Source organism: Mesoplodon mirus (genome assembly GCF_964341445.2).
Source record: "Mesoplodon mirus genome assembly, chromosome: 18".
In the NCBI taxonomy this organism is placed as follows: Eukaryota; Metazoa; Chordata; class Mammalia; order Artiodactyla; family Ziphiidae; genus Mesoplodon; species Mesoplodon mirus.
This window is the reverse complement of record NC_138994.1, coordinates 47256802-47280794: the sequence shown is the minus strand read 5'-3', so window position 1 is coordinate 47280794 and position 23993 is coordinate 47256802. Positions and strand designations below refer to the sequence as shown.

The following is a 23993-nucleotide window of genomic DNA, read 5'->3' as shown; positions in this document are numbered from 1 at the left end:
TCATATGTCAGAAAAAGTGGAAACTGAATGATCATCAGCAGAGGAGTGGTTAAAACCACAGTGGAGCACCATGCAGCTGTTAAAAGAACGAGTCCAAGGAATTCCCTCCCTGGCGGCCCAGTAGTTAGGACTCCGAGCTTCCACTGCAGGGGGCACAGGTTTGATCCCTGGTCGGGGAACTAAGATCCCACGTGCTGCACAACACAGCAAAAAAAAAAAAAAAAGAATGAGTCCAAGGTATAACTACTGAATTACAGAAATGTCCATGAAACAGATCTCTTAAGTGAGAAATGCAAGCTGCATTTGGCAAAGTGTACAGTATGGCACAGATTTTTTTAAACAACCAGAGCCAGCCACTCCTAGAAGTGTATTCATGATTGAAGATGATTCCATGAACCGACAGAAACTTGAGCAGACTCTTTGGACTTCACTTGGGATCGGGGCAGCAGAGGTGGGAGGGAGAGGGGGACAGGCAGCAAGGGGGCAAGGATCTGCCAGTTTTCTTCTCTCTGTAGGTACATAGCTCCCTGGGAGCAAACCTTCTTTGACTCTCCTCTGAGCCTTAAGTGTCCCCTCTCCAGCACCCTTTGAGGTCCCACAAAGGCGCTCTCCTTCCCATCACACCCTCCCCATCTCCCACCCCTACTCCAATACTCCCTTGGTCGGCAAAGCTGGTGGATGAGGAGGAGGGGGCAAATGGACCTCAAGGGCCCAAGACACTACCTGGTAGGAAAGAGACTGAGACTGGAATTCTTTTTCACACTGTTTAATATTAACTAAGTTCTCTCTGAAAGACTGAGAAGGTTCTAAAAGAGATCCAACAGGAGGAAAGAACCCTAAAGTTCCCGAAAGGGAAGCCTCTGTGAGCAAAGTCATCTGGTCAAATGACCAGCCTCAATACCAGTGCCTAAATGTTTAAGGGGTTGAGGCTGGACATGGCCCTGACCCAGGCCCCTGGCCCCTGGCCCCACAGTCACACTGGAGGACCTTGCCCAAACCTGTATGAACTAAGACACGGGTCCCCAACTCCCGGGCCATGGATCGGTACCTGTCCGTGGCCTGTTAGGAACCAGGCTGCACAGCAGGAGGTGAGCGGCGGCCGGGCGAGCGAAGCTTCATCTGTATTTACAGCCGCTCCCCATCGCTCACATTATCGGCTGAGCTCCGTCTCCTGTCAGATCAGCAGCGGCATTAGATTCTCATAGGAGAGCAAACCCTACTGTGAACTGCGCACGCGAGGGATCTAGGTTGTGCGCTCCTTATGAGAATGTAATGCCTGATGATCTGAGGTGGAGCTGAGGTGGAGCTGAGGCGGTGATACTGGCACTGGGGAGCGGCTGCAAATACAGATTATCCTTAGCAGAGAGGTCTGACTGCACAGAGACCGTAATAAATCAATTGCTTGCAGACTCATTTCAAAACCCTATCAGTAGGGACTTCCCTGGTGGCACAGTGGTTAAGAATCCACCTGCCAATGCAAGGGACATGGGTTCGAGCCCTGGTCTGGGAAGATCCCACATGCCACGGAGCAACTAAGCCTGTGTGCCACAACTACTGAGCCTGCGCTCTAGAGCTCGTGAGCCACAACTACTGAAGCCTGCATGCCACAGCTACTGAGCCTGTGCTCTGGAGCCTGCAAGCCACAACTACTGAAGCCCACACACTGCAATGAAGGGTAGCCCCCCCTCACCACAACTAGAGAAAGCCCGTGTGCAGCAACGAAGACCCAATGCAGCCAAAAATAAAAAAATAATAAAATAAAATTAAAAAACCCTATCAGTGAGTAGCAAGTGAAAACAAGCTCAGGGCTCCCACTGATTCTGCATTATGGTGAGTTGTATAATTATTTCATTATATATTACAATGTAATAATAATAGAAATATAGTGCACAATAAATGTAACGTGCTTGAATCATCCCGAAACCATCTCCCCACCCCGCCACCCCGGTCCGTGGAAAAATTGTCTTCCACAAAACTGGTCCCTGGTGCCAAAAAGGTTGGGGACCGCTGAACTAAGAGTTGGGAAGCCCGAGTGTGCATCACTGTTGTGGCCTAGGCAGTGGTCCCCGTGGCACTAGAAAATGACCCATCAGATTGTGTAGGAACAATGTTTCCCTAGTTCCACCAGTGAACAAGAACAGAAGCAAGTAACAGCACTCAGAGCGGGGTCAGGGTGGGGAGTGCTGGGCTTCCTGCACATAGGGGCAGGGGGTACTCAAATTACTAAGTGGAAAAACATGTGATATGTCTACCCTGAAATCAGAGCCTATGTTTAGTTTAAAGTTACACAGTTTATAATGCCGTGTTTGTATGTCCAATTTGTCCTCAAGGAACGAACACAAATTTCTCTAGCCCCGTGCCAAATATGGGCTCCAAACACTCATATAGCGGGGACAGTGGAGTTATCCTCGAGCCGACCGAAGTCTGAGCCGCACTGACACAGGAGAAAGGAAGGGGGTGAAATTATTCTTGTGTTTAGAAGAACACTTTAACAAGACTTTTCGGCTATGAAATGCAAGGTCCATCCCCCTCACCCACAGCCCCTGGGGTATAACCTAGTGAGAGAAGCTTTTTTTTTTTTTTTTTTTGCGGTACATGGGCCTCTCACTGTTGTGGCCTCTCCCGTTGCGGAGCACGGGCTCTGGACGTGCAGGCTCAGCGGCCATGGCTCACGGGCCCAGCCACTCCGCGGCATGTGGGATCTTCCCGGACCGGGGCACGAACCCATGTCCCCTGCATCGGCAGGCGGACTCTCAACCACTGCGCCACCAGGGAAGCCCAACCTAGTGAGAGAAGCTTTGATCAAGAAGTTGAATCTGGGACTTCCCTGGTGGTCCAGTGGTTAAGACTCCATGCTTCCACTGTAGGGGACACGGGTTCGATCCCTGGTTGGGGAACTAAGATCCTGCATACTGCAGGGCACGGCCAAAAAAAAAAAAAAGATATTAAATCGTTCTGCAAAGAGAGGTCATGGGAATGTGGGATGAAAAACAGGGCCCTGGAAGTCTAGAAGAAGAGGAGAGTCTAGCTTTGGGGTGCACACATGGGCTTCCCTACTGCAAAGGGCCCAGCAAACCCCAGCCCCTGGTCCTTCCTGTGGTAAACAGAAGAACAAAATGGTAATTGTACAGACCAATAAACATTTTAAAATAAGAGGCTTAATTCTCCCTGTTGAAAATAAGAGACTTCTCCACTCACACCTTTCTTAGAGCACTAACTTTAGAAAACTTGTAAGCTCTTTCTCTGCCTCTTTGAAATGTGTGTAGGTCTTTTAAGAAGCCAAACCAGCCTCTTGCAGCTTTAGGACCCAGGGATGTCTCTCCTAAGGCCCTGGGAGCCATCTCTTCGAAATGGAAATATCAGGAGAGAGAGCACCCCTATCTCCCAATCCTACGGGAGGGCAGGACCCTAACTGAGGTGGGCTCCTTGCTCCAAGTTGCAAAACTACCTCCTGTCATAAAGATGCTTTGTTTTTCCTGCAATTAAGCCTATTAATAACACAAAGGATCCCCAATTACCGTAAAGTTAGGATGAATGGTGTGTGAAAAATAGTGCTCTCAAGCCTCCTACTTGAGAACTAGTTACTGTTTATCTTGAGAACATGTGTGTAATGGCTGTATCCGTTTGGCTCTATAACAGGGTGGGATACTTTATCTTTACAATCTCTTAGCAGATAGCCTGTGACGCACATCACATTCTGGTAATGCTTATTCAAATATAAAACTGTTTTCTTTCCTCCACTACCTTTGTGGAGAGGTTTTCCTGGGTTGGGAAATTTTGTTTTTAATTATATTCCCCAACATAATGCATGTGCTTAAAAAGGAAAAAAAAAAAAAGTGGGAAGGTCTTGAGATGTAAGACCCCTAAATGGGATGGACGTGGAAAAACAGTGGGGAGAGACAGAGGAATTTCTAAGAGTGACGCTGACATTCAACTGAAAATTGTTTCCAAAATGTAAATAATAGCATAATAGCAGCAAATACATACAGAGACTACAGTCAGGCATCGTTCTAAGTGTTTTACACATTAACTTAATTAGTTATGTAGTAGTTTGGATTATTGTTCTTAATTATTCACCCCCCACCCTACCTCTGAGAACTCTCCAGTGGGCAGAAAAGGTTATCACGGACCAGCAGAGAAGCAGGCTGAAGTTTGGACTGGTTTTGGAAGTAGGTATGATGCAAACTCTCTTTTCTAGCTAAAAGTGACCCTTGAAGGGCGTGTGTGGAAAGGCCAGATTCAGCTACTACATAAGATGGGAATGTGAGCCACTCTATTTGGATATTACAGAATATCCCAAACTGGAGGAAATTGGGGGCCAGCATATGGCAGACACCAGCCCTGAGCACTGAGGATGTAGTAAGCAGGAGTGGGCCCAGAAGATAAGAAGGGGAAGGGCACTCAGTAAGGATCAGACACTTCCGTAAGGTTTGGAAGTGCCCCAGCCTAGCCCAACTGCCAAACACATCCACTGTGAGCCCGATGCTTAGAATGACTTGGGTCAAGAAGACCTGGAGAGGGACCTGCAAGAGGCTTCCTGGGTGGGTGGTGAAGCCTGAGTCCTGAATCATCCTTCTGACATTTACAAAGTCCTTAACCAGCACTGGCCCCACCGCTGCTCCCTGGTTTCCTGCCCTGAGTGCCACAAAGGACCAGGAAATAGTGGAGGGGAGGGCGGGCAGTGAGCAGTACAAAGACAAAAGGGAAGATGAAAGAAGTAGAACTTCATGACTAATAAAATCTTTACACCTAATTTTTTAGAAGGAAATTGAATTCTGGTGGGGAAAGCAGGCACCACGGTCAGTGAGGCCAGAATAAAAATTTACCTGGAACCTACAGAAGGGAAAGAGGCTGAATTCATTTGGAAGGGACAAAGTCCATGGGAATTGCCCACAGATGCTGGGTCCCCTAAGTGACTCCATACTGCGGCCTAACACCTGGTCCCTAACATTCTCAGCAGCCACTATGAAGGTTGGACAAAAGGAGGCTCTCACTGCCCTGCCTCAGTTAGGCCTCCCTCAGTATCGGGTGTGCCCAGGGTCCTAATCCAGCTATGTTTGCTATGAGGTTGGGGGTGGAGGTGAGGGGGCAAGTCTTTCAGCTGTTACTTTTCCAGGTTTTAGGCAGCCTGGGGTACCTCTGGTCATTTATTGAAGGACTGGGCTCAAATGAGGTATAAATCAGGAACTGAAGACTTACTGGGATGCACTGGGTCCAGAGCAGGACATTCCGCATGGGCCCAGCACAGCCTAGCAGGCCGGCCTTCCAGGGCTCAGCCCACGGTCTTTCCCGGGTCCCAGCCCAGAAAAGCGGAGGCTTTCTCCTGAGTTTGGAAGACTGACTCACCCCCTCTTCCTCCTAGCTCTCCAAAAGGCCGGGAGACCACAGGAAGTGTCCTCATCCTGCTGCCTTCAACCCCGAGGCGCCTGGCCCCAGGCCTCCCCGGGAGGTCCAGGGAAACCCCGGCGCCTCCATGCTCTCGGCCTAACCCAGGCGGGGGCCCCTTCATCGCCCCACAGCTCCACTCGGCCTGGGAGGGACGGCCCTTCCCCACTACCGGCTCTGCGGCTCGCAAGTTCAGGCTAGTCTGGGGCGGGGACTGGGAGCGTCTGAAAGTGGTGAGGAGGGCGGGGACGCGGGCCCTTCTTTAAAGGCCCGGGACCTGAGGCGCCTCGATACCTGCCGGCGACCCCGAGAAGCGCGCCCCATCCGGCTCCCTTCGCCTAAGCCTCCGGGGCTGCCATGGGCCGCTACCGCATCCGCGTGGCCACCGGGGCCGCACTCTTCGCCGGGTCGCACGACCGCGTGCAGCTGTGGCTAGTCGGGGCGCGCGGGGAGACGGAGCTGGAGCTGCAGCTGTTTCCGGCGCGGGGCCAGGTCAGCGGGCGGAGCGGGGACAGACCCCGGCCGGGACGCGGGAGGCCGGCGAGGGGCGGGATGCGAGGGCGAAACGACTGCGGAACCGTGCGTGCTGGGACTTCCAGGTGTTGGGTCGCCCGGGCGGCTGGGCCAGGAGAGGATCGGGGGCCAGGACCCGGGCTGAGCGCATACCCCTTCTCCCTTCCCGCCGGCCCTGGTCCTTGCAGCCTCCAACTCCTTCTCCAAATGACCCCAGGCCAGTGTCAACATAGAATCAGAAGTCAAGTGGGACGCTCCTAGGAATGAGGGAGCGGGGAGAGCTCAGTTAAAGGACCGATGCAGGTGCTGATACTCAGACATCAATTCAAGACATTGAGGGCCACGCGCCACGCTCCCTCTTCTTCCCGGTGCGATGGGGCGTCAGACACACCGCGCAGATGTCCGGAGGAGGGAACGAGGGAGGCTGTCTTTGGAGGCCTTGTCAACGGAGGCTCCACAAAGGTCCCCTCCTCTCCTGTCCCCACCGCACCTCTGACCCCCAACCCCACCCCCCGCAGGCAAAACGGCCTCTCCTGGGACCCTGCTACTAAGTCTCCGGGTTCTGGTCCCACAGGAGGAGGAGTTTGAGCATGACATTCCAGAGGACTTGGGGCCACTGCAGTTCGTGAAGCTGCGCAAACACCACTCCCTGGTGGACAACGCGTGGTTCTGCGACCACATCACGGTGCAGGGCCCTGTAGCCTTCGAGGAGGCCACCTTCCCGTGCTACCGCTGGGTGCAGGCTGACAGCGTGCTGTGCCTGCCCGAGGGCACCGGTGAGGGGCAGTGTCGGGAGAGGGGATGCAGGGCCTGAGGAACTGCTGGGGAAGGGGCGGGGGGGGGCTGCGGAGGGTTAGAGGGCCTTGATGAAAGTGAGTGTTCAGCAGGTTAAGTGTGGAGAAGACAGGACATGGGAAAAAAAGTTATAAAGTACCAAATTTATACACAGAATAAAAAAGGCGGGTTCCCCTGGTGGCGCAGTGGTTGAGAGTCCGCCTGCCGATGCAGGGGACACGGGTTTGTGCCCCGGTCCGGGAGGATTCCACATGCCGCGGAGCGGCTGGGCCCGTGAGCCATGGCCGCTGGGCCTGCGCGTCTGGAGTCTGTGCTCCGCAACAGGAGAGGCCACAACAGTGAGAGGCCCGCGTACCGCAAAAAAAAAAAAAAAAAAAGGCTGCAAGTGGGGCTGGACAGGGACATAAGTGATGTGCAGATCCCACCCTCCAAGAAGATGAGGACACGGGATGGGAGCCGCAGCAATGATGGGAAACAGAAGTATGGGATGAGGAACAAGTTAGGGCAGGGCAGGTGAGGGTAGCACATGGAGTAGGGGATGGGGGTGACCCCTAAGAGGAGGCAGCTAAGGGAAACAATAAGCAATATGACTTGGAGAGCTGATTTGGTTGGGAAAACATGGAAGAAAACCACGAGGGAGAGGGTGCACACTGACAGGTGGGTGGGGATGAATGAGGACAGCAAATACAGAATTTGTTACCGTGGGAAATAAGTAAGAAAGATGATTACAGAGGCAAATGAGGGCAAGGGCAAGTAAGGATGGAAACATGAAATATATCACTTTGAGACAGGTGAGTACAAATGCGGATAAGAACAGGAACAAGTTGATAATATAGACTCTGATGGTAAATCTCAGAAGAGTAAAGTCAGGGAAAGAAAGCAAACAGCTGTTCCTAAAGCCTTTCGAGGACGGTTGAGGTGTGGTAGGTGAGGTTCAGGAGATGTAAAATTAACCAAAGCAATATATAGTAGAAAACAGGTATGGTCATATGAGTGATTGAGATTTTATCACCTTTTTTTTTTTTTTGGGCCATGCCACACGGCTCACGGGATCTTAGTTCCCTGATCAGGGATTGAACCCATGCCCCCCGGCACAGTGGAAGCACAGAGTCTTAACCACTGGACCACCAGGGAATTCCCAAGATTTTATCACCTTACTTAAGGTGATTTTTTCCAACCATAGATACTGATGAAATAGGATCAAGTGGGGAAAGACAAGTTAAGGGACAAGAAAGGGTGTCAAACATGAGATTGTTGTCTCAAGACAAGAGACGAGGGTTGAGATTAGCAAAACCCAGAGTGCAAAGTTGGCAATGATAAGATAAATGTGTCTCAGGAATCAATGGAGTGAGGCAAGGCCAGAGGTAAAAGCAACAGAGCGTGACTGAACACATGGCCTATGATGGCAAAAAGGAAGATGAGGACAAGCAGAGGAGAGCACAGGACCACACAAACCGTGGCCAATTGTCTTACTGTCTCCCCAGCCTGCCTGGCAGGAAACAACGCATTGGACGTGTTCCAGAAACATCGAGAGAAGGAACTGAAAGAAAGACGTCAGATATACTGGTGACCACCCACCTACAGGGCCTCTCAGTGGTACCCCCCATCACTGACCTGGACACCCTCCCTGAAGCCTTGTCCCCATCTCCTAGCTGGGCCACATGGAAGGAAGGGTTACCCCTGACAATAGCTGCGGGCTGTGAGGACGATCTACCTGCAAATATGAGATTCCACGAGGAAAAGAGGCTGGACTTTGAGTGGACACTGAAGGAAGTGTGAGAACAGGCCTGGAGCGCAGAGTGGGGAAATGGCTGGGAGATCCAAAAATGGTGGTCAATGGTGAGTGGCTGAGGGATTGGCAAATGGGTTCATGGCTCGATTCCTGTCCTAGGATGCTGGAGACGCTCCTCAAACGCGTTTGCACCCTCCCGAGCTCCTGGAACCGCTTGGAGGATTTTGATCACATCTTCTGGGGTCAGAAGAGTACCCTGGCTGGTCAGTGGTTCCCCAGGTCTCCATAACCCCTTGATGGCCCCTTTTGATGACCTGACCTTCACACTCCACAGCCCCTCACGAGACTTCCCAGATGAGAATATATCATGCTGGGTCATTTCTCAGAGGCCCCAGATGAAAAGGCAGGGGCTGGATATGGGATGGTCACGTGCCTGGATCGCTGGGGTAGGGCCTGGAGGAGGGACATCCCGGCTGTGTAAACATCCTCCTCTTACACTCCACCCCGACCCCACAGAGAAGGTTTGCCAGCACTGGCAGGACGATGAATTGTTTGGCTACCAGTTCCTCAATGGTGCCAATCCCATGCTGCTGAGACGCTGCACCTCTCTGCCCTCCCGGCTAGTGCTGCCCTCGGGGATGGAGGAGCTACGGGTCCAGCTGGAGAAAGAACTCCAGGTACCCCTCCCACCCTGTGTTGTTCTCTCCTTGGCGGTGTGGCCAGAAGTAGTGAAGGGCAGGGACCAAAGGTGAGTCAAGGAAGGGAGGCTGTGGTAACCTACAGCCCCTTGGTCCAGACTCCAGTGCTAGAAAAACCCAGAGGTGATAAACTACGTAGGGAAAACTATGAGAGGCTCCCGGTGTAGAGGGGAAACAGGGTGGATTCCCAGGGTGCAGATGGGGCCAGAGGCGTCAGCAGGGACAATGACGTTCCCTGGCTGATGTCAGTGCTCTGGACAGCAGTGTTCACGGGCAGGGAGAAGGGTAGAAAGTGTGCCATCAGGTGGGGAGAACTGCGGGGGTTACTTGGGTTTGGAAGAGGTGAGCTGCATGTGAGGAGGACGAGCAAGGCAGGATGTGAGCGTGCCGTGTGCATGTGTGCGCTGGATTCTGCGGCAGGGCTGGGCAGGGGAACCTCTGTGGATTACTTGGCAGAGAAGGTGAGTTTTAGGGAGTGAAAGAGTGTTTGCTGAGCTGGTGACAGCTAAACACAAGGTGTTCAGATCATCGAGGGATAGTGGGGAAGGGGCCTGGCCATCTCGACAAGGGGACAGCTTGCACACTGGACTGAGCAGGCCTGGTTCTAAAATCGGATCTGCCACCACACATCCCTGGGCAAGATGTCTACCCTCACTAGGCTGTTTCTTCACTTAAAATGAGAGGAACCAGGCCAGATGCTCTGGTTCTGCCAATAGGACTCTGCAACCGACATAGGATGATGGCAAGAATTCAGATAAAGGTCTTGAATGTCTTCTCCCTTTGCCCTGGCCCTCTCGGGTTAGACTTCGAACTCCAACGATGGATACATTCCTCCTTTCCCCAGAACAGTTCCCTGTTTGAGGCTGATTTCATTCTCCTGGATGGAATTCCAGCCAATGTGATCCGAGGAGAGAAGCAGTACCTGGCTGCCCCCCTCGTCATGCTGAAGATGGACACCAGTGGGAAGCTGCTACCCATGGCCATCCAGGTGGGGCGCCCTCGGCATCCGCCTCCCAACACTGCTTTCTGTTCACCTCCGCCTCTGCTCCCGAGGAACCAGCCCCCCGTTTCTTGACTCCCAAACTCCATCCTCACACAGTGAGACCTGTTCTCGTGTCACTCTGCTTACAGCCTGGTTTCTCCTGACTCACCCAACTGGCAGGACTTGTTCAAGAGTCATAATGGCCTTTTGGAGTTCTCATCCTACACCCGATGGTTCTCGAACTTTAGTGTGTATCAGAATCACCTTGACAGCTTGTTAAAACACAGCTTGCTGCGTCCCAGCATGAGACTTTCCAATTCAGTAGGTCTGGGATGGCGACTGAGAATTTGCAGTTCTAACAAGTTCCAAAGTGATGCGGATGCCGCTAGCTTGGGAACACACTCTGAGAATCACTATTTAATCTCTCAGTCCCCTCTCTTTTCTCCCACTGGTCTCAATAGTTAACGAATACTGTCAATTATCTCACACACCCAGCTTCCCCTTCCACCCCCCACCATAACTCAGACCCCCATCACGTTTCTCCCAGAACACTGTCAGGATCTCCTCCCTGGACTCCCTGCTTCAGACTCCCCTGCATTCAACCCGAGGACCATGCCACAGCTAGTGAGAGGCAGGGTGGGAGGGGCCTCATTCCTCCTCCTAGATTATACCTCCTGGACGCGATAATCATACTTACTCATCTGTTTCCCCAAGATTGCTGGCCATAATGTCACACATAAAGTGGGAGTTCAATGAAGGCTTAATTTCTCTTTTTCCCAGATCCAGCCTCCCAGCCCCAGCTCCCCGACCCCACCACTGTTCCTGCCCTCAGATCCTCCACTTGCCTGGCTCCTGGCAAAGTCCTGGGTCCGAAATTCAGATTTCCAACTGCACCAGCTCCAATATCATCTGCTGAACACCCACCTGCTGGCTGAGGTCATTGCTGTGGCCACCATGAGGTGCCTCCCGGGGCTGCACCCGGTCTTCAAGGTACAACCTCTACCCTCCATGTCCCCCCTCACTCAGACCCTAGAGGAAGGAAACAGCCCAGTATCAAATGATACTGCAGCAGCAAGAAAAATTTTTTATCACTCTGTGAAAGAAAGAGGTGAGAACAGAAGGAAGACTGCATCAGTATTTTGCGACTTGTGTTTTAATTAAGTCAAGTCACTTAAGGTTTCTTCAGGACATATTACTAAAGAAACCCTCTGAAATTCTCAGAGATCTGACAATCTAGCAATGGGCCTAGAGTACAGCCAGAATATTGCTAGTAAAACAAAAGCTTTGTTCCTGCCTTAGGAGATTTACAATTTAGCCAGAATGACAAGTGGTGCCCATAAGAACTACCCAGAGAACAACAGCTGGATCTAGAATCTGAAACCACAAGAGACAGCCGATAAACACTAGAGTATTGATGGAGTATGTTCCACCCCAACTGAGTTTGCTAAGGAGGAGCAGGTCAAGAGGCAAGGAGAGTGGCACAGCAGAATCAGAATTGGGGAAGGGAGGGAACAGTAGCTGCGGCAAGCCTGGATATCAGACCGGAGACAGAAAGGTCAGAGGTCTAAGCTCCTGCAACACCCAGAAGCCCAAGGGTGGGTATTGCAGACTGACCTAGAAATCCTGTAATTTTATGAGTGAGCTCAGCATCTATTGCTCGGCAGAAGGCAGCGACATAAGGCTTGTGCTTGAGTAAAAATGTCCTCAAAATCTTGATGACACTTTAGATATAGGGAACAAGACAGAGAAGGGATGAAACTGACACAAGCTTATGAACCAGAGCAATTGTCAGAAACAGGGAAGCCAGGAGAGAAGCCAGCTGGGAAGCAAAAATGAGGTTCAGTTTGAGGTACAGGGAGTCGTAAATGTTGGTAGGACATGCAGGTGAGCACCCGGCAAGGAGAACGACTGAGCCGTGTTTCAGCCAGGGGCCCCGCCTGACCCCCAAGCCTGGCCAACAGTAGCTGTGGCCTCTCCGAGTCTGGGGTGACACAGACAAGATGGAGACCAGTGTGATGAGCAGAATCTTAGATTTTACTGATCTCATGGTGCTCCTGCACCACCGTCTCCTGCTCACCTTGAAGAGGCTAAGCCTCTAGGCACACTGAAAATCTCCCTTTATGAGTTCAGCCCTCTGCCCAGCTATCTCCATTCCCACAGCGACGTCACGGCAAACAGCTGCATCGTTATCCATACACGCAGGAGAGCTAGGCCAGCAATGTCCCAGAGGTGACCTGCACAGGCTCTGGATTCGGACTGCCGGGGTCTGAATCCTGAATCCTAACCTCTGTACTTCCCAGATGTGAGCTCAGTGTCCTCAGGTCTAAATGGGGATGACGGGAGTCCCATCATGGGGTTGCTGAAGGCTGAAACGACCTAATGGTGCGACACAGGCTAAAAGCTAGAAAAAATTAGTTCTTGCAATGATTCATTAAGAGTTGTTTGTCCCAAGGTATCTCTGCTCCTCATGTGGACTTTGGGCTTTCTATGACACTCAGCACCTTTCATGAACTTTGTGAAAAGTTTCAGTCCAATGTGAGCTGCTTTGACCTCCTGGCACCAGAGTTATCTCTGCCTCACGCCCTGTGTCCAGCAACAACTCAGATAAATACCAATGCTACGTGAAACCTGTATATAAACTGGGTGGAAATGAAGACAAAATAGTCTGAGATAAAAAGAAATGCATGTGAGGATGAGATGGCCATTTTTAATAGCTAAGGAAAAGCTATTTCTTGAAAAGCTATAAAAAATAGAGGGGACCTAACTGCCTAATTGGGGGTGGGGGGAGATTTGACGACAGCCCCTCTGCTGCTTACGTACGTGGCTCAGTATGGCTCCTCTATCTCCCTAAGGGAACCCAACCCCCAAAAAACCAACAGTGAGGCGACCAGGGGATGGAGGCGTGGCTTTGGTAATGAGTAGAGAGGCTAATTTAAGCTGTGAGGTTGTAAATGACAGAGTATAAAAGCAAATCAAAAGGGGCTGATTCTCAAAGGCTACCTACACCCCAGGTGGAAATCATAAAGATAAGCGATAACAGCTAGTATTCACGGACTTCTGTGTGGACTAAAAACTCTTCATACATCACTCACATAAACATCACCGCAGCCTCCTGAGTCAAAAGACCCTATTATCACCCGCTGTTGACAGAGGAGGGGCTAGACAGGAGATAGACAGGTCAACACTTAGAAGGTCTGGTACCTTGGATGAGTATCAAAGTGAGTGCTGAAGTGTAGAGTGAAACCCAGGTCAGTCTGGCTCCAGAGCCTGACTCACAGGGGCGAAAAGATCACGAGAGTGAGTGATCACAGAAGCAGGAAGAGACCAGCCTGTCAAGGGAGGAAAGCATCAAGAGTAGGCACCATGCTGCCTACAAGGAAGGACCCAAGCATGTCCTCCATAAACCACCCCCCTTAATCTCCCCCATCCCAGCTCTTGATCCCACACATCCGCTACACAATGGAAATCAACACCCGGGCACGGACCCAACTCATCTCAGACGGAGGTATATTTGATAAGGTAAGGAGGGGATGCGGCATGGGGCTGCCTCACCATCTGACTCTCTACGATTTCCTGCCACTTTCAAGATCCCAGACCAACCTGGATGAATGTCCTGACCCTTAAACCCATGAGCCTGTCCCTTTATATCTATGTCTCTAAATGTGAAAATGCCACATCTGAACCCCTTATATACTGTGTGCTGGCTTCCTCCTCAAGGCCTCGCATCTCTCTTGTCCCAGGCAGTAAGCACCGGTGGAGGGGGCCATGTGCACTTGCTCCGCCGGGCCCTGGCTCAGCTGACCTACTGCTCCCTCTGTCCTCCCAACGATCTGGCTGACCGCGGCCTGCTGGGAACCCCGGGGGCTCTCTATGCCTGCGATGCTTTACGGCTCTGGGAGATCACTGCCCGGTGGGTGAGATGGGGAGCCGAGAAATGCGGCAGGGGAGAGGGCGAGTGGGGCTCTGGCCTGAGGTCAGCATGGGGCAAAAGGAACCTGAAAACAAGAAGGTCCAGACAAGAGGAGCAAAGGACTGGATCCTGGGGAGAGATGAGGAAGCGTGAGTCAGTGCGTACGGCCTGAGAAGGAGAAGGCTGGGGACAGAGAACCTACGCTGGGAAAGCTGTGGACTGGGAGGCTGAGGGATCTGGAAAAATCAGGGGTTTTGTCAGGGAGAATGGCTGTCAGCCATGTATGGGGATTCCTAGAACTAATGACCCCCGTGTTCTTCGTCTCTAGACTAGTTTGTAGAAAAGAGTTGGGAATGACCCAAAAGGCAGGTCTTGAAGAATCTATACTCAGATACATTGAGAGTCAGCTGGGCAGAGACCATGGAAAAGTACAGGGGTCAAAGGCTGAAGCTTTCTCCTCTCAAGGAGCTCACCTCCCTTCTCCCCTGGGCAGGTACGTGGAGGGGATCATCCACCTTTTCTACTGCGGGGATGACGTCGTGAGAGGGGACCCTGAGCTGCAGGTCTGGTGTCGGGAGATCACTGAGGTGGGGCTGTGCCAGGCCCAGAACCGAGGTGAGAGCCCTCCCCAGGGACAGGAGCTCCTTGGACACTCTGCCAAGCAGAGTGTGGGTTCAGGACCCCAACCCCTCATCCCACCCCCTCTCCCTCCACACATCAAACATCTGAATCCCATTCCCACCTCCTAAGACTCAGGACAATTCTAGATACCCCAGGATCATCCTCCTCAGAGACCCTGGCCATGAACCTTTACTTCCACCCCATCCCCTAACCTGCCACAGCATGCGACGCCACAGGGCCAGAACCCCAGCCAGCAAGGGATCTGCCCAGGCCCTGCTGGGGCTCACGTTCTCTCCTCATGGGTGTCTGTTCCTACTTGAGGATATAAATGGGAAGATTCTTCCACCAAAGCCCGTAATGACCCCCTCTGTTCTCCCTCTTCTCCTCCTGCCTGCTACTGTCCAGCACACGCACAGAAAGTCCAGGTCTACTGCACACTGACCACAGTGCAAGGTCATTTCTAGATGCAAACACAATGCTCTGCGTGCTTTGGCTCAGCCCTGAACTCGGTGCCCTGCCCCTTGGGGCTCACATTTCTTTGGCCAATCCAGCCTCTCCCCACCGCCGCTAGGATCCAGCCACCGTCTTTAGCACCCGACCCGCATTCTAACCTCTGGGGAAGAAATAGCCTTTCCTGAGCTCTTCCTAGATTCCGCTCCTCCTCTTTCTCTCACACATGGGCCAGCCTGGACTCTGCTCCAAATTGTCCTTCTGTCCCCGCCCCTCATACTTTGCACCAACATCTCTGCCTCTGTGGGACAACTACAAACATTTACTGGGGAGCCGCTATAGCCGGCCTCTGAGGGTGCCGTGAGCAGTAACACAACACCCGCCCTCTGGAGGGAGCGTCTCCCTAGGGAATCTGTGGCTGCAGCACCCCCCCCTTTCAGGACCAAACTTTCTCTAGTACATCTCGGTATGTCCCTTGGGCTCCACGTGCTCCCAGGAGACCCCTCCTCTCCCTGGCCATCTTTTCCCCAACCAGTATCTACATTTGGAAAATGAAAATAAACATCCACATGTGAACTTTAACCTCCACTAAGTGCCTCTCATTCTCTCTTCCTCCACTGTCCTTCAGTTCTCATAGCTCACCTTTGCCTCACTTTCCCAACAGACTCTTTGGAGAAAGTGTGCTAAAATAAAAAACGGCCTGAGATTAGCAGTCAGGAACCCGAGTTCAAGATCAGCCTCTGCCTTTTCCCAATTATGCAGTCCTGACAAGCAGTTTAATCTCTCTGGTCTTCGGTGTTTTTTTTTTTTTTAATCTACAAAAGGGAAGTGATTATATTTGTTCCACTTAACTGACAGGATTGCTGGGTCTCTGAACCCCCCACCTCCACTGTGAATTGAGTGGCTTGACATAATCTTTGTGGAAAGCCTCTCTTGGCTATGACCCTATAAATCTATGACTTCTCTTATCCTTCACATTATAATTCAGACACTTGTAATTCCCTACCTGGGAATAGGAGGAAGCATCCCTAAATTCTCAACCACTTTTTGAGGCAGAGGATTTCTGATCACTCAGAACTTTTCAGTCCCCAACCCTTCCAAAATAACAATACTTATTATTTATTGAGAACTTGTTCCACACCAGGTGATTATCTCATTTATAAAATAGGTATCATCTACACTTTACAGGTCAAGGGGTTGAGGTTCAGAGAGTTTAAGTAATTGGCCTAAGGTAACCCAACTATATTACTTGAATCTGAATTGAAATCCATGTCTGATGCAAATATATTTGAATAAATGAACTAAACAAACAACCATCAATTCCAAAATGTAGACATCCCAAGTCTTCGGCCTTTATTTCTCTCCTCTCAGACTGTAGCCTCTAAGTCCTGTTTCCTTCCTGCCCAGGTTTCCCCATCTCCTTCCAGTCCCAGAATCAACTCTGCCATTTCCTTACCATGTGTGTCTTCACGTGCACTGCTCAGCATGGGGCCATCAACCAAGGCCAGGTATGGAGAGCTGAAAGCCCAGGTCCCTGAAGGCAAGTGTCTGGACCTTGGGATGCCCAAGGGAGAGATGGGGGTTCAAGCCCTAAGTACCAGGATCCTAGGGTTGCAGTTTCTTCCCCCAGCTGGACTGGTATGCCTGGGTCCCTAATGCCCCATGCACAATGCGGATGCCCCCACCTACCACCAAGGAAGATGTGACAATGGCCACGGTGATGGGCTCACTACCTGATGTCCAACAGGCTGGTCTTCAAATGGTCATCACATGGCATCTGGGGCGCCGCCAGCCAGACATGGTAAGAGAGGACCCTGGGGAAAGGGAAGTGACAGTTGGAAGGGAAACATAAGAGTAGAGGGCTAGGCTCTAGGTGTGTCTGACTCAAAACTGACTGATCCTTTGTTCTTTCTTAGGTGCCTCTGGGGCATCACAAAGAAAAGTATTTCTCAGACCCCAAGGCCAAGTCTGTACTAAACCAATTCCAAACAGACCTGGAAAACTTGGAAAGGGAGATTACAGCCCGGAATGAACAACTTGACCTGCCCTATGAATACCTAAAGCCCAGCTTCATAGAGAACAGCATCACTATCTGAGCTCTGGGACACCCCCACCAGGAAGACTGTAGATCAGCTCTGGGACTGACAGTTCCATATTGAGTTTCATGGTTTCCTAGTCTCTGCTGCAGAGGCTCTATTTCCTCCCCCAATTAAACCCCCTACATCTGCATCCCATGAGCCCAAGGGCCTTTACTTTTCTGTAAAGGGCCTGATAATATGTTAGGCTTTGTAGGCCACACAGTCTGTCACAGCTACTCAACTCTCCTGTTGTAGCACAGAAGCAGCCACAGGCAACATGTAAGTGAATGCTGTGTTCCAATAAAACTTTATTTACGGAGAGTGAAATATGAACTTCCTGTGTCACAAAATATCCTCCTTTTGGTTTAGTCAACCATTTTAAAATGCAAAAATACACAACAAAACCCTGTGCTTCGCTACAGGGATGTGCACAGGCTGCAGGCTGGATCTGGCCCTGGATTTGGGGCAGTACCTGCACAACGGTACCCTGCGGTACCCTGAGGCACTGACCTTACTTGCAAAACATCCAGAGAACGGTGGGGTAGGTGGAGAGGGTGAGGAAGATTTCTTGGAGAAATCGACTACCTCAACTAATTCTCCTTTCCCAGGAGCTTGACTTCATGCTTGGCCAACTTAAAAATTCCTGACTCTTCTTTGGCAACTTTCCCTCCACCCCTGTGTCTCCTATTCACACACCTACCCTAAAAGTCTCTGAATGAGAATGGTGCTCCTAAGGCAAAATAAAAACTTTCACCCCCAAATGGCTTCCTTCCAGACAGTCTCAAACAAAAGAGACACGAAATAATGTCTCAAGGCCACTATCCCAGGCTCTTCAGTACCCTGGAGTCTCTAAGTGTTTCCCAGGTTCCAAGTTCTCTTTCACGACCCTTTTAAGAACAATCTGCACAAAATAAATGGAAAAATACCACAAAGTTATGCTAACCACTGACAGTATTTGTCTGGTTCTGGGGTCTTGGGATCAAAGTGACCCCTCTCAATTATGCTATGACCACTGTCCTCACTAGAATGGGTACAACATACTCAGTGAAAGATTGTGTTCTTCAAACACCACTATTTCCCTGAATAATTACTACAAATCTGTTTTTCACCAGTGAGGTAAACAAACTTTTTCTTTGGAGGGTATGATCCATTCATATTTTTAAAATCTTGTACTCTACCTTGTTCAAAGGACCTAAGATCAGTTTCCTTGGTTTACAGTAGGGAATAAAAGTGACATTTGTGTGTACTTATTCCTTTCTCCAGCACATTTGGCAGGGCCACTCACCTTAACAGCTTGTTCACTGAATCTGCTTTCCCTGGACTTTTCCTAAAACTCATATTTTTCCTGGATTTGGCAACCACAACTCTTCAGTATTCCGTGTTTGGTAACAAAACGTTACTTAAGTATTTCCAATGCCAAGAACCCTCAGCAATTTTAAAGCGTTCTAGCCAGAACAGCACGCTTGGGCTCAGGAAGGGGCTCCATGTCTTCTTTTACTGTGTCAGAGTGTCTATTTTAAAGGGTAGGGATGAGTAGAGAGGAGATAGAGGCGTTCTCTCTCGGTGTAAATCTCTATGTCTCACTTACCACATCTCCATCACAGGATACCACCCGAGACTAAGGTATCTGAGAGAAAAATGACATAATTTCAACCCTCCGCTGCTGAGAGCGCATCGCCAAGGTTACGAGGAGCTCCGCCAGAGATAAAAGCTTTCCTGCGGCCCGGCTACAGTTTCTTCCTCGTCACGTGACTTGCCAGACTTGGTCACATGATATGCTGGTTCCTCCCATTCCAAACTGGAGAGGGGGGAAATCCAAGAAACCGGAGAACTTTGCTCCTGCAATACTCGCACCCCAGCTATATATGGGTCAATAAGGGATTCCCGAGGGGCTGCTACGATTTCAGAAACACGGCCCTTTCCCGCCGAAGTCCGAGAGGACCCGGAGGCGCCAGCGTTCTCCGCCTGGCGCCCCCCAGCCCGATGGTTGGGCCCGGAAGCCACGCCCCCCTCAGTCGCTCTCCCTGCTCTCGGTCCTCCGCCGAGCCCCCAAGTCCAGCTCTCTTTCTCCCCCCACCCCCAGCTCATCGGGGCTTCCTCTCACCGCCTTCCTATCTGGTCCACATCTAGGCGATCCCCAACTCCCTTCTTCATGGCGTCGCTTCTGTGCTGTGGGCCCAAGCTGGCCGCCTGCGGCATCGTCCTCAGCGCCTGGGGAGTGATCATGTTGGTGAGGGGACTGCCCGGCGACAACCGGAGAGGAGAGGGCCTGAGGGGCCCGGGTGTTGGAGGGCTAGAAGGCTAGGAGACACCAGGCGTTTGAAAGCAGCAGACAGGCCGGAGGGGGTGGTTGATTAGCCGCTGGAGAACGAGACAGAACTGAATTGAGAAATGGGGAATTGGAAGGGAGAGGGGGAGCTGAAGCTTGGAATGGGCCCCGGGGCTGGTCAATTTGGAGTACCCTCAAGGTAAGAGGAAGAAGAGCTACGTTCTTGAAAGATCCTTGAGCTGAATGGAGGGCAGTGGGGAAAGGGAGAGCTTGTTCCCGAAATGGATAGCTGGGCCTTGTTTCCCGAGGACTCTACCCGACCCATTTCAGGAGGAAGTAATATGGAGAAGTGCCGATTCCCTCTGACGCCCTCCTCCCTGTCCCGTGACAATGACGCCTCCGGAGAGGATGATAATCTGGTGCCCGGTTGCTCATTATTCCTAACCCTTGCCCCAGCCAAGTCTTCTCTATGTCACCATTCATGCCCTGTTCCGGGTGACTGGAGTCCAAATCCGGCAACAGCCATCCCTAATCCCAGCTCATTCTGGTAACTCCCATACCCAGATGTTGTGGCAACATTCGAAGTGGGAGGAGTTCAGGCAGTGTGACCAGGTCAGGTGCCTGAGTTCAACAACCTATCTTTTCCCTTTTTGCAGATAATGCTCGGAATCTTTTTCAATGTCCATTCCGCTGTGCTAATTGAAGACGTTCCCTTAACGGAGAAAGATTTTGAGTAAGTGGAGAGGCGGGGGAAGTGGTCAGAATCATGAGCGGGGAATTGCAGGAGGCTGGATGCTTGGGGCCCAGAGGCTAGGGAACTGGCTGCTCTGTTTAGCACACAGGAGCAGTCTTGGGAGTCAGACCTCAGCGGCCATCCTAAACCCACCGCTTTAGGTGTGGCTTCTTTAGGTATTTCCCTTGATTTCTCTGTGCCTCCTCCACCTATGCAAAGTGGATGCTATAACAGAACTCACCCCATAGGGTTATGAAGATTAAGATAATACATGTAAAAGCGTTTAGAACGGTACCCGGCACATAGTAAGTGCTCTGTAAATGTTGGCTGCTGTTAATAATGTTTCCGATATTTCTCTGCCTAATCCCCACCCCTAGGAATGGCCCCCAGAACATATACAACCTTTACGAGCAAGTCAGCTACAACTGTTTCATCGCCGCGGGCCTTTACCTCCTCCTCGGAGGCTTCTCGTTCTGCCAAGTTCGGCTCAATAAGCGCAAGGAATACATGGTGCGCTAGAGCACCGTCGCGTTCCCCCTCTCCAGCCCCCTCCTCTATTTAAAGACTCTCCCCACCCAGTCACACCCACCCCACCCCCAGTCTGGCGCCCTCTGCGGAATGGGTTTCGATGGCGAGAGACTGAATCCCTTGTTCTTCAACCTCTGGCGCCCGGCTCCAGTGGAGGGAGGTCGAGGCTGGCCGTTCCCTGTCCCTCCGGCCCCCTCGCCTTGTACCGTTCCACAATAAAGAGAAACTGCTCTCTTAAGCCTCGTGTGTGTGCATGGGTTGCGAGGCTGGCATCCGGGCTGGAGCTCGGACGCCAAACAGGGAGTCCCGACCCCTCGACGGAAGTGGAGTGAAGCCGGGCCGGAAGCGAGGCGGTGTCTTCCACTCTCCTTCCCGCGCGCCGAGGCGGTGAGGCGGTGAGCGGCCGAGCTGGAGCCAATCAGCTGAGGGAAGGGGCGGGACTTCCTGCGCGGGGGCCGGAGCCGTTCGATCACCCTGCTCTCCGTGGTCCCGGCTCCGGGGTAGCGGCGGCGGCAACGTCTCCGTGAGGAGGCGTGCGGGGCCATGACGTCAGCGTCTACAAAGGTTCGACCTCCCTCGCGGACAGCGCTCCCTGGCGGCCACGGGAGGGCGGGCCCCCCAAGTTGGTTCCCGGCTCTTCCATCCCGGGCGAGGGGCGGGCGGGAGTCCAGCCTGGGGTGGGGCTAGGGGCTCCGGGCGGTCCGGCGCGGCACTGTGCGCCGGCCCCCCGTAATGCTGCCCCGCCCCCCCAGGTCGGAGAGATCTTCTCCGCGGCGGGCGCCGCCTTCACGAAGCTCGGGGAGCTGACCATGCAGCTGCATCCCGTGGCCGACTCTTCCCCCGCGGGGTACGTGAGCCCGGGCTGGGAGATGGACGCTGAGAGCGGACGCTGGGTCTCGATCACAGACACCGACACTCTCTAGGGCAGGGACAGATGTTAGTTTCCCTTTGTGCCTGGCACAGCGCAGAGTAGGTGTTAATAAATGATTGTTGAATGAATGAATGACAGATAAACCACAGACCGAGGCTCATAATCCGGACTCATTTCACAGCTCTACCCTGCTGCGAACTGGTAGACCATAGACCGCCACCACTACCCACACCACCCCACCCCCCAAATCATGTGGAATTCTGTCAGACTGCAGCAGACTGTGTTTAGAGGCTCTGTCTGTAAGACCCCCACTTGTTGTATGGGTTTCAGTGGGCTGTTTACAGCAGCTGTTTCACGTTGATGGGGGAGAAGTTTTCTTCTAAGGTGGCGGTTGTTACAATATTGTGTGGTTGGGGGTCCTCAGGGTTCCCACGGCGCCTTAAGAATTTTGTTTTTTGCTTTTGTTTTTGTTTTTTTAAGGAGGACCTCTTTATGGAAGGGGCCCCAGGCATTGCGGGGAAGAGGCTGGTTGCTGTGGAATGCGTAGCCTGTGGGCTGGCTCCACACCCCTCTTCCTCCCACTTTCGCTATTCCCTTCTCCCCTTCTGACAGTGCCAAGTGGACGGAGACGGAGATAGAGATGCTGAGGGCTGCTGTGAAGCGATTTGGGGACGATCTTAATCACATCAGCTGTGTCATCAAGGAACGGACAGTGTGAGGGAGGGTTGGCTGGCAGAGAAAGGGCGGGCGGGCAGCTTTCTTCCTCCATACCCATTGTTCCATCTTCCTCAAACTCCCTTCCAGCTCAACATCTTTCCTACTTTGTTGCTAGTTTTGTTAGCAACAAAGTCCCTGGAGAACTGAAAGAATAAAAGAATTGTCACAATTGGTCAGAAGTTACTAAACTGCTGTGGTAATCAGGACCTTACAAGAATTTGATTTTAGGTTGCCAAAGACACCCAATAATTGAATTTGGTAACAGGAAGTCCCTGGTTATTTATACAGATCTTTTGAGACTCTACTGTGGTGTTTCCAGGGATATTATGATTCTGAGCTAATGGATCAGGATCTATTAATAAGTCTCAATCTCCCAGTAGGTCACCCAGGCTTACCTCGTAGCCTTCCACATTCATACATCTCTCCCAGAAGAGAAGTAAAAGACGGGCCTTTCCCACTCTCAGTTGGACTCCACTCTTCAGCCTCCATTTGCCCTAAGTGGCTGCAACGCTTCAGGAAAACGAGAACCCTAGCAAAGAGTCGGGGCCCTCGCCTGGATTCTTATGAAGGGGCTCCCCAGTGTTCTTTCAGAGTGGCCCATTGCCCCTGCCCTCCCCTCCCTTCTTCCCTTAGCCTCTCTGATGACTCCCTTCCTAGCTTGCTCTCTCTTCTCTTCAGGGCTCAGATAAAGGCCACCGTGAAACGCAAGGTATATGAAGACTCCGGCATCCCCCTTCCAGCTGATTCACCCAAGAAAGGGCCCAAGAAGGTGGCATCTGGTGTCTTGTCGCCTCCTCCAGCTGCCCCTCCACCAAGCAGCTCCAGTGCCCCTGAGGCCGGCGGTCCCCCCATAAAGAAACAGAAGGCTGGTAAGGGCTGTGGAGTTGCTGCCTGGGGATTAAAGTTCCCATCTGAGGTTCAGGGAGAGAGTTGGGCTTGGATCAAAGGACAGATCTCCTTTCCTCTCCCAGTGAAGGTTCCCAGAGAGTGGCTGGGGTAGGGGAGGGAGGGAGAGCTTGAAACTTGGGGAAGTGGGCGGGGTGGGGGTGGGGACCATCAGGGAACCTAGAACCTAGGTTGTGCCCCCCTCCCAGATGTGACACTCAGTGCTCTGAACGACTCGGACGCCAACAGTGACCTGGTGGATATCGAAGGGCTAGGAGAAACTCCTCCAGCCAAGAAACTCAACTTCGACCAGGGTAGGAGTCCTCCTCCTCCCACAACAGCTGAAGGGGTGGGGGAGGGTCTCAGCAGGATTCCCCTCCCAGGGGCTGTGGAAGAGAAGGTTCCCTCCTGTGCATGCAGGGGACTGGTTCTGAAAAGAGCTGGTGCTCTAGGGAGGTGGGAGTCATACTTGGGGCTCGCCCCATCTCGGCCCATTTTACTTCCTGTTCCAGACAGCCTGACCCTGGATTCTGGCCTTCTCTTGACCTCCGCTGATCCTCCTCTGCTCTCTTGCTGAGCCTTCCACCTCTCACCCCTCTCACTGTTCACCCTGGACCTGTGGACCGGTTGGGACTCTGAGCAAGGCCTGCATGAGAGAGGGTGGAAAGGCTGCCGGGTGGCCCACCTTGCTGTTGCTGTATGAGCATCTTCCTCCAACCCCTTTGACCCCCAACTGATGGACATTTTTATACCGAAAACAGTAAAGATCTCCCTCTCAGCTTGGTGCCTTCAGCCTGACATTACTGGAGTGCAAGGGACTCCTCCC

General features: G+C 52.1%; 3 protein-coding genes across 10 annotated transcripts; all 3 read left to right on the top strand.

Annotated features, from left to right (window-relative positions):
* Nucleotides 1–5341: 5341 nt before the first annotated feature.
* Nucleotides 5342–17491, top strand: LOC309793096 (polyunsaturated fatty acid lipoxygenase ALOX12). Of its 6 annotated transcripts, none has more exons than XM_082603338.1 (15): nt 5459–5877; nt 6202–6360; nt 6473–6674; nt 8178–8259; nt 8346–8468; nt 8585–8688; nt 8942–9102; nt 9968–10111; nt 10886–11095; nt 13538–13624; nt 13846–14015; nt 14509–14630; nt 16494–16594; nt 16834–16887; nt 17003–17491. In XM_082603338.1, the coding sequence occupies exons 1-15, from the start codon at nt 5743–5745 to the stop codon at nt 17180–17182; spliced, it is 2034 nt and encodes a 677-aa protein (XP_082459464.1). In that variant the 5' UTR covers nt 5459–5742; the 3' UTR covers nt 17183–17491. The 6 variants fall into 6 exon arrangements, with proteins under 6 accessions (XP_082459466.1, XP_082459464.1, XP_082459463.1 ...); XM_082603337.1 differs by having other exon boundaries at nt 16717–16887; XM_082603341.1 differs by having other exon boundaries at nt 5561–5575; nt 16717–16887.
* A 1696-nt stretch (nt 17492–19187) lies between these two features.
* RNASEK (ribonuclease K) lies at nt 19188–20932 on the top strand. Its single transcript, XM_082603346.1, has 3 exons — nt 19188–19394; nt 20090–20166; nt 20544–20932. The coding sequence occupies exons 1-3, from the start codon at nt 19317–19319 to the stop codon at nt 20683–20685; spliced, it is 297 nt and encodes a 98-aa protein (XP_082459472.1). The 5' UTR covers nt 19188–19316; the 3' UTR covers nt 20686–20932.
* Nucleotides 20933–21110: 178 nt separating this feature from the next.
* On the top strand, nt 21111–23945 carry BACC1 (BPTF associated chromatin complex component 1). 3 transcript variants are annotated; one of them, XM_082603343.1, is made up of 6 exons: nt 21121–21258; nt 21447–21541; nt 22178–22279; nt 22961–23151; nt 23377–23481; nt 23680–23945. In XM_082603343.1, the coding sequence occupies exons 1-6, from the start codon at nt 21238–21240 to the stop codon at nt 23742–23744; spliced, it is 579 nt and encodes a 192-aa protein (XP_082459469.1). In that variant the 5' UTR covers nt 21121–21237; the 3' UTR covers nt 23745–23945. The 3 variants fall into 3 exon arrangements, with proteins under 3 accessions (XP_082459471.1, XP_082459469.1, XP_082459470.1); XM_082603344.1 differs by having other exon boundaries at nt 21122–21258; nt 23684–23945; XM_082603345.1 differs by lacking the exon at nt 22178–22279 and having other exon boundaries at nt 21111–21258.
* Nucleotides 23946–23993: the final 48 nt, after the last annotated feature.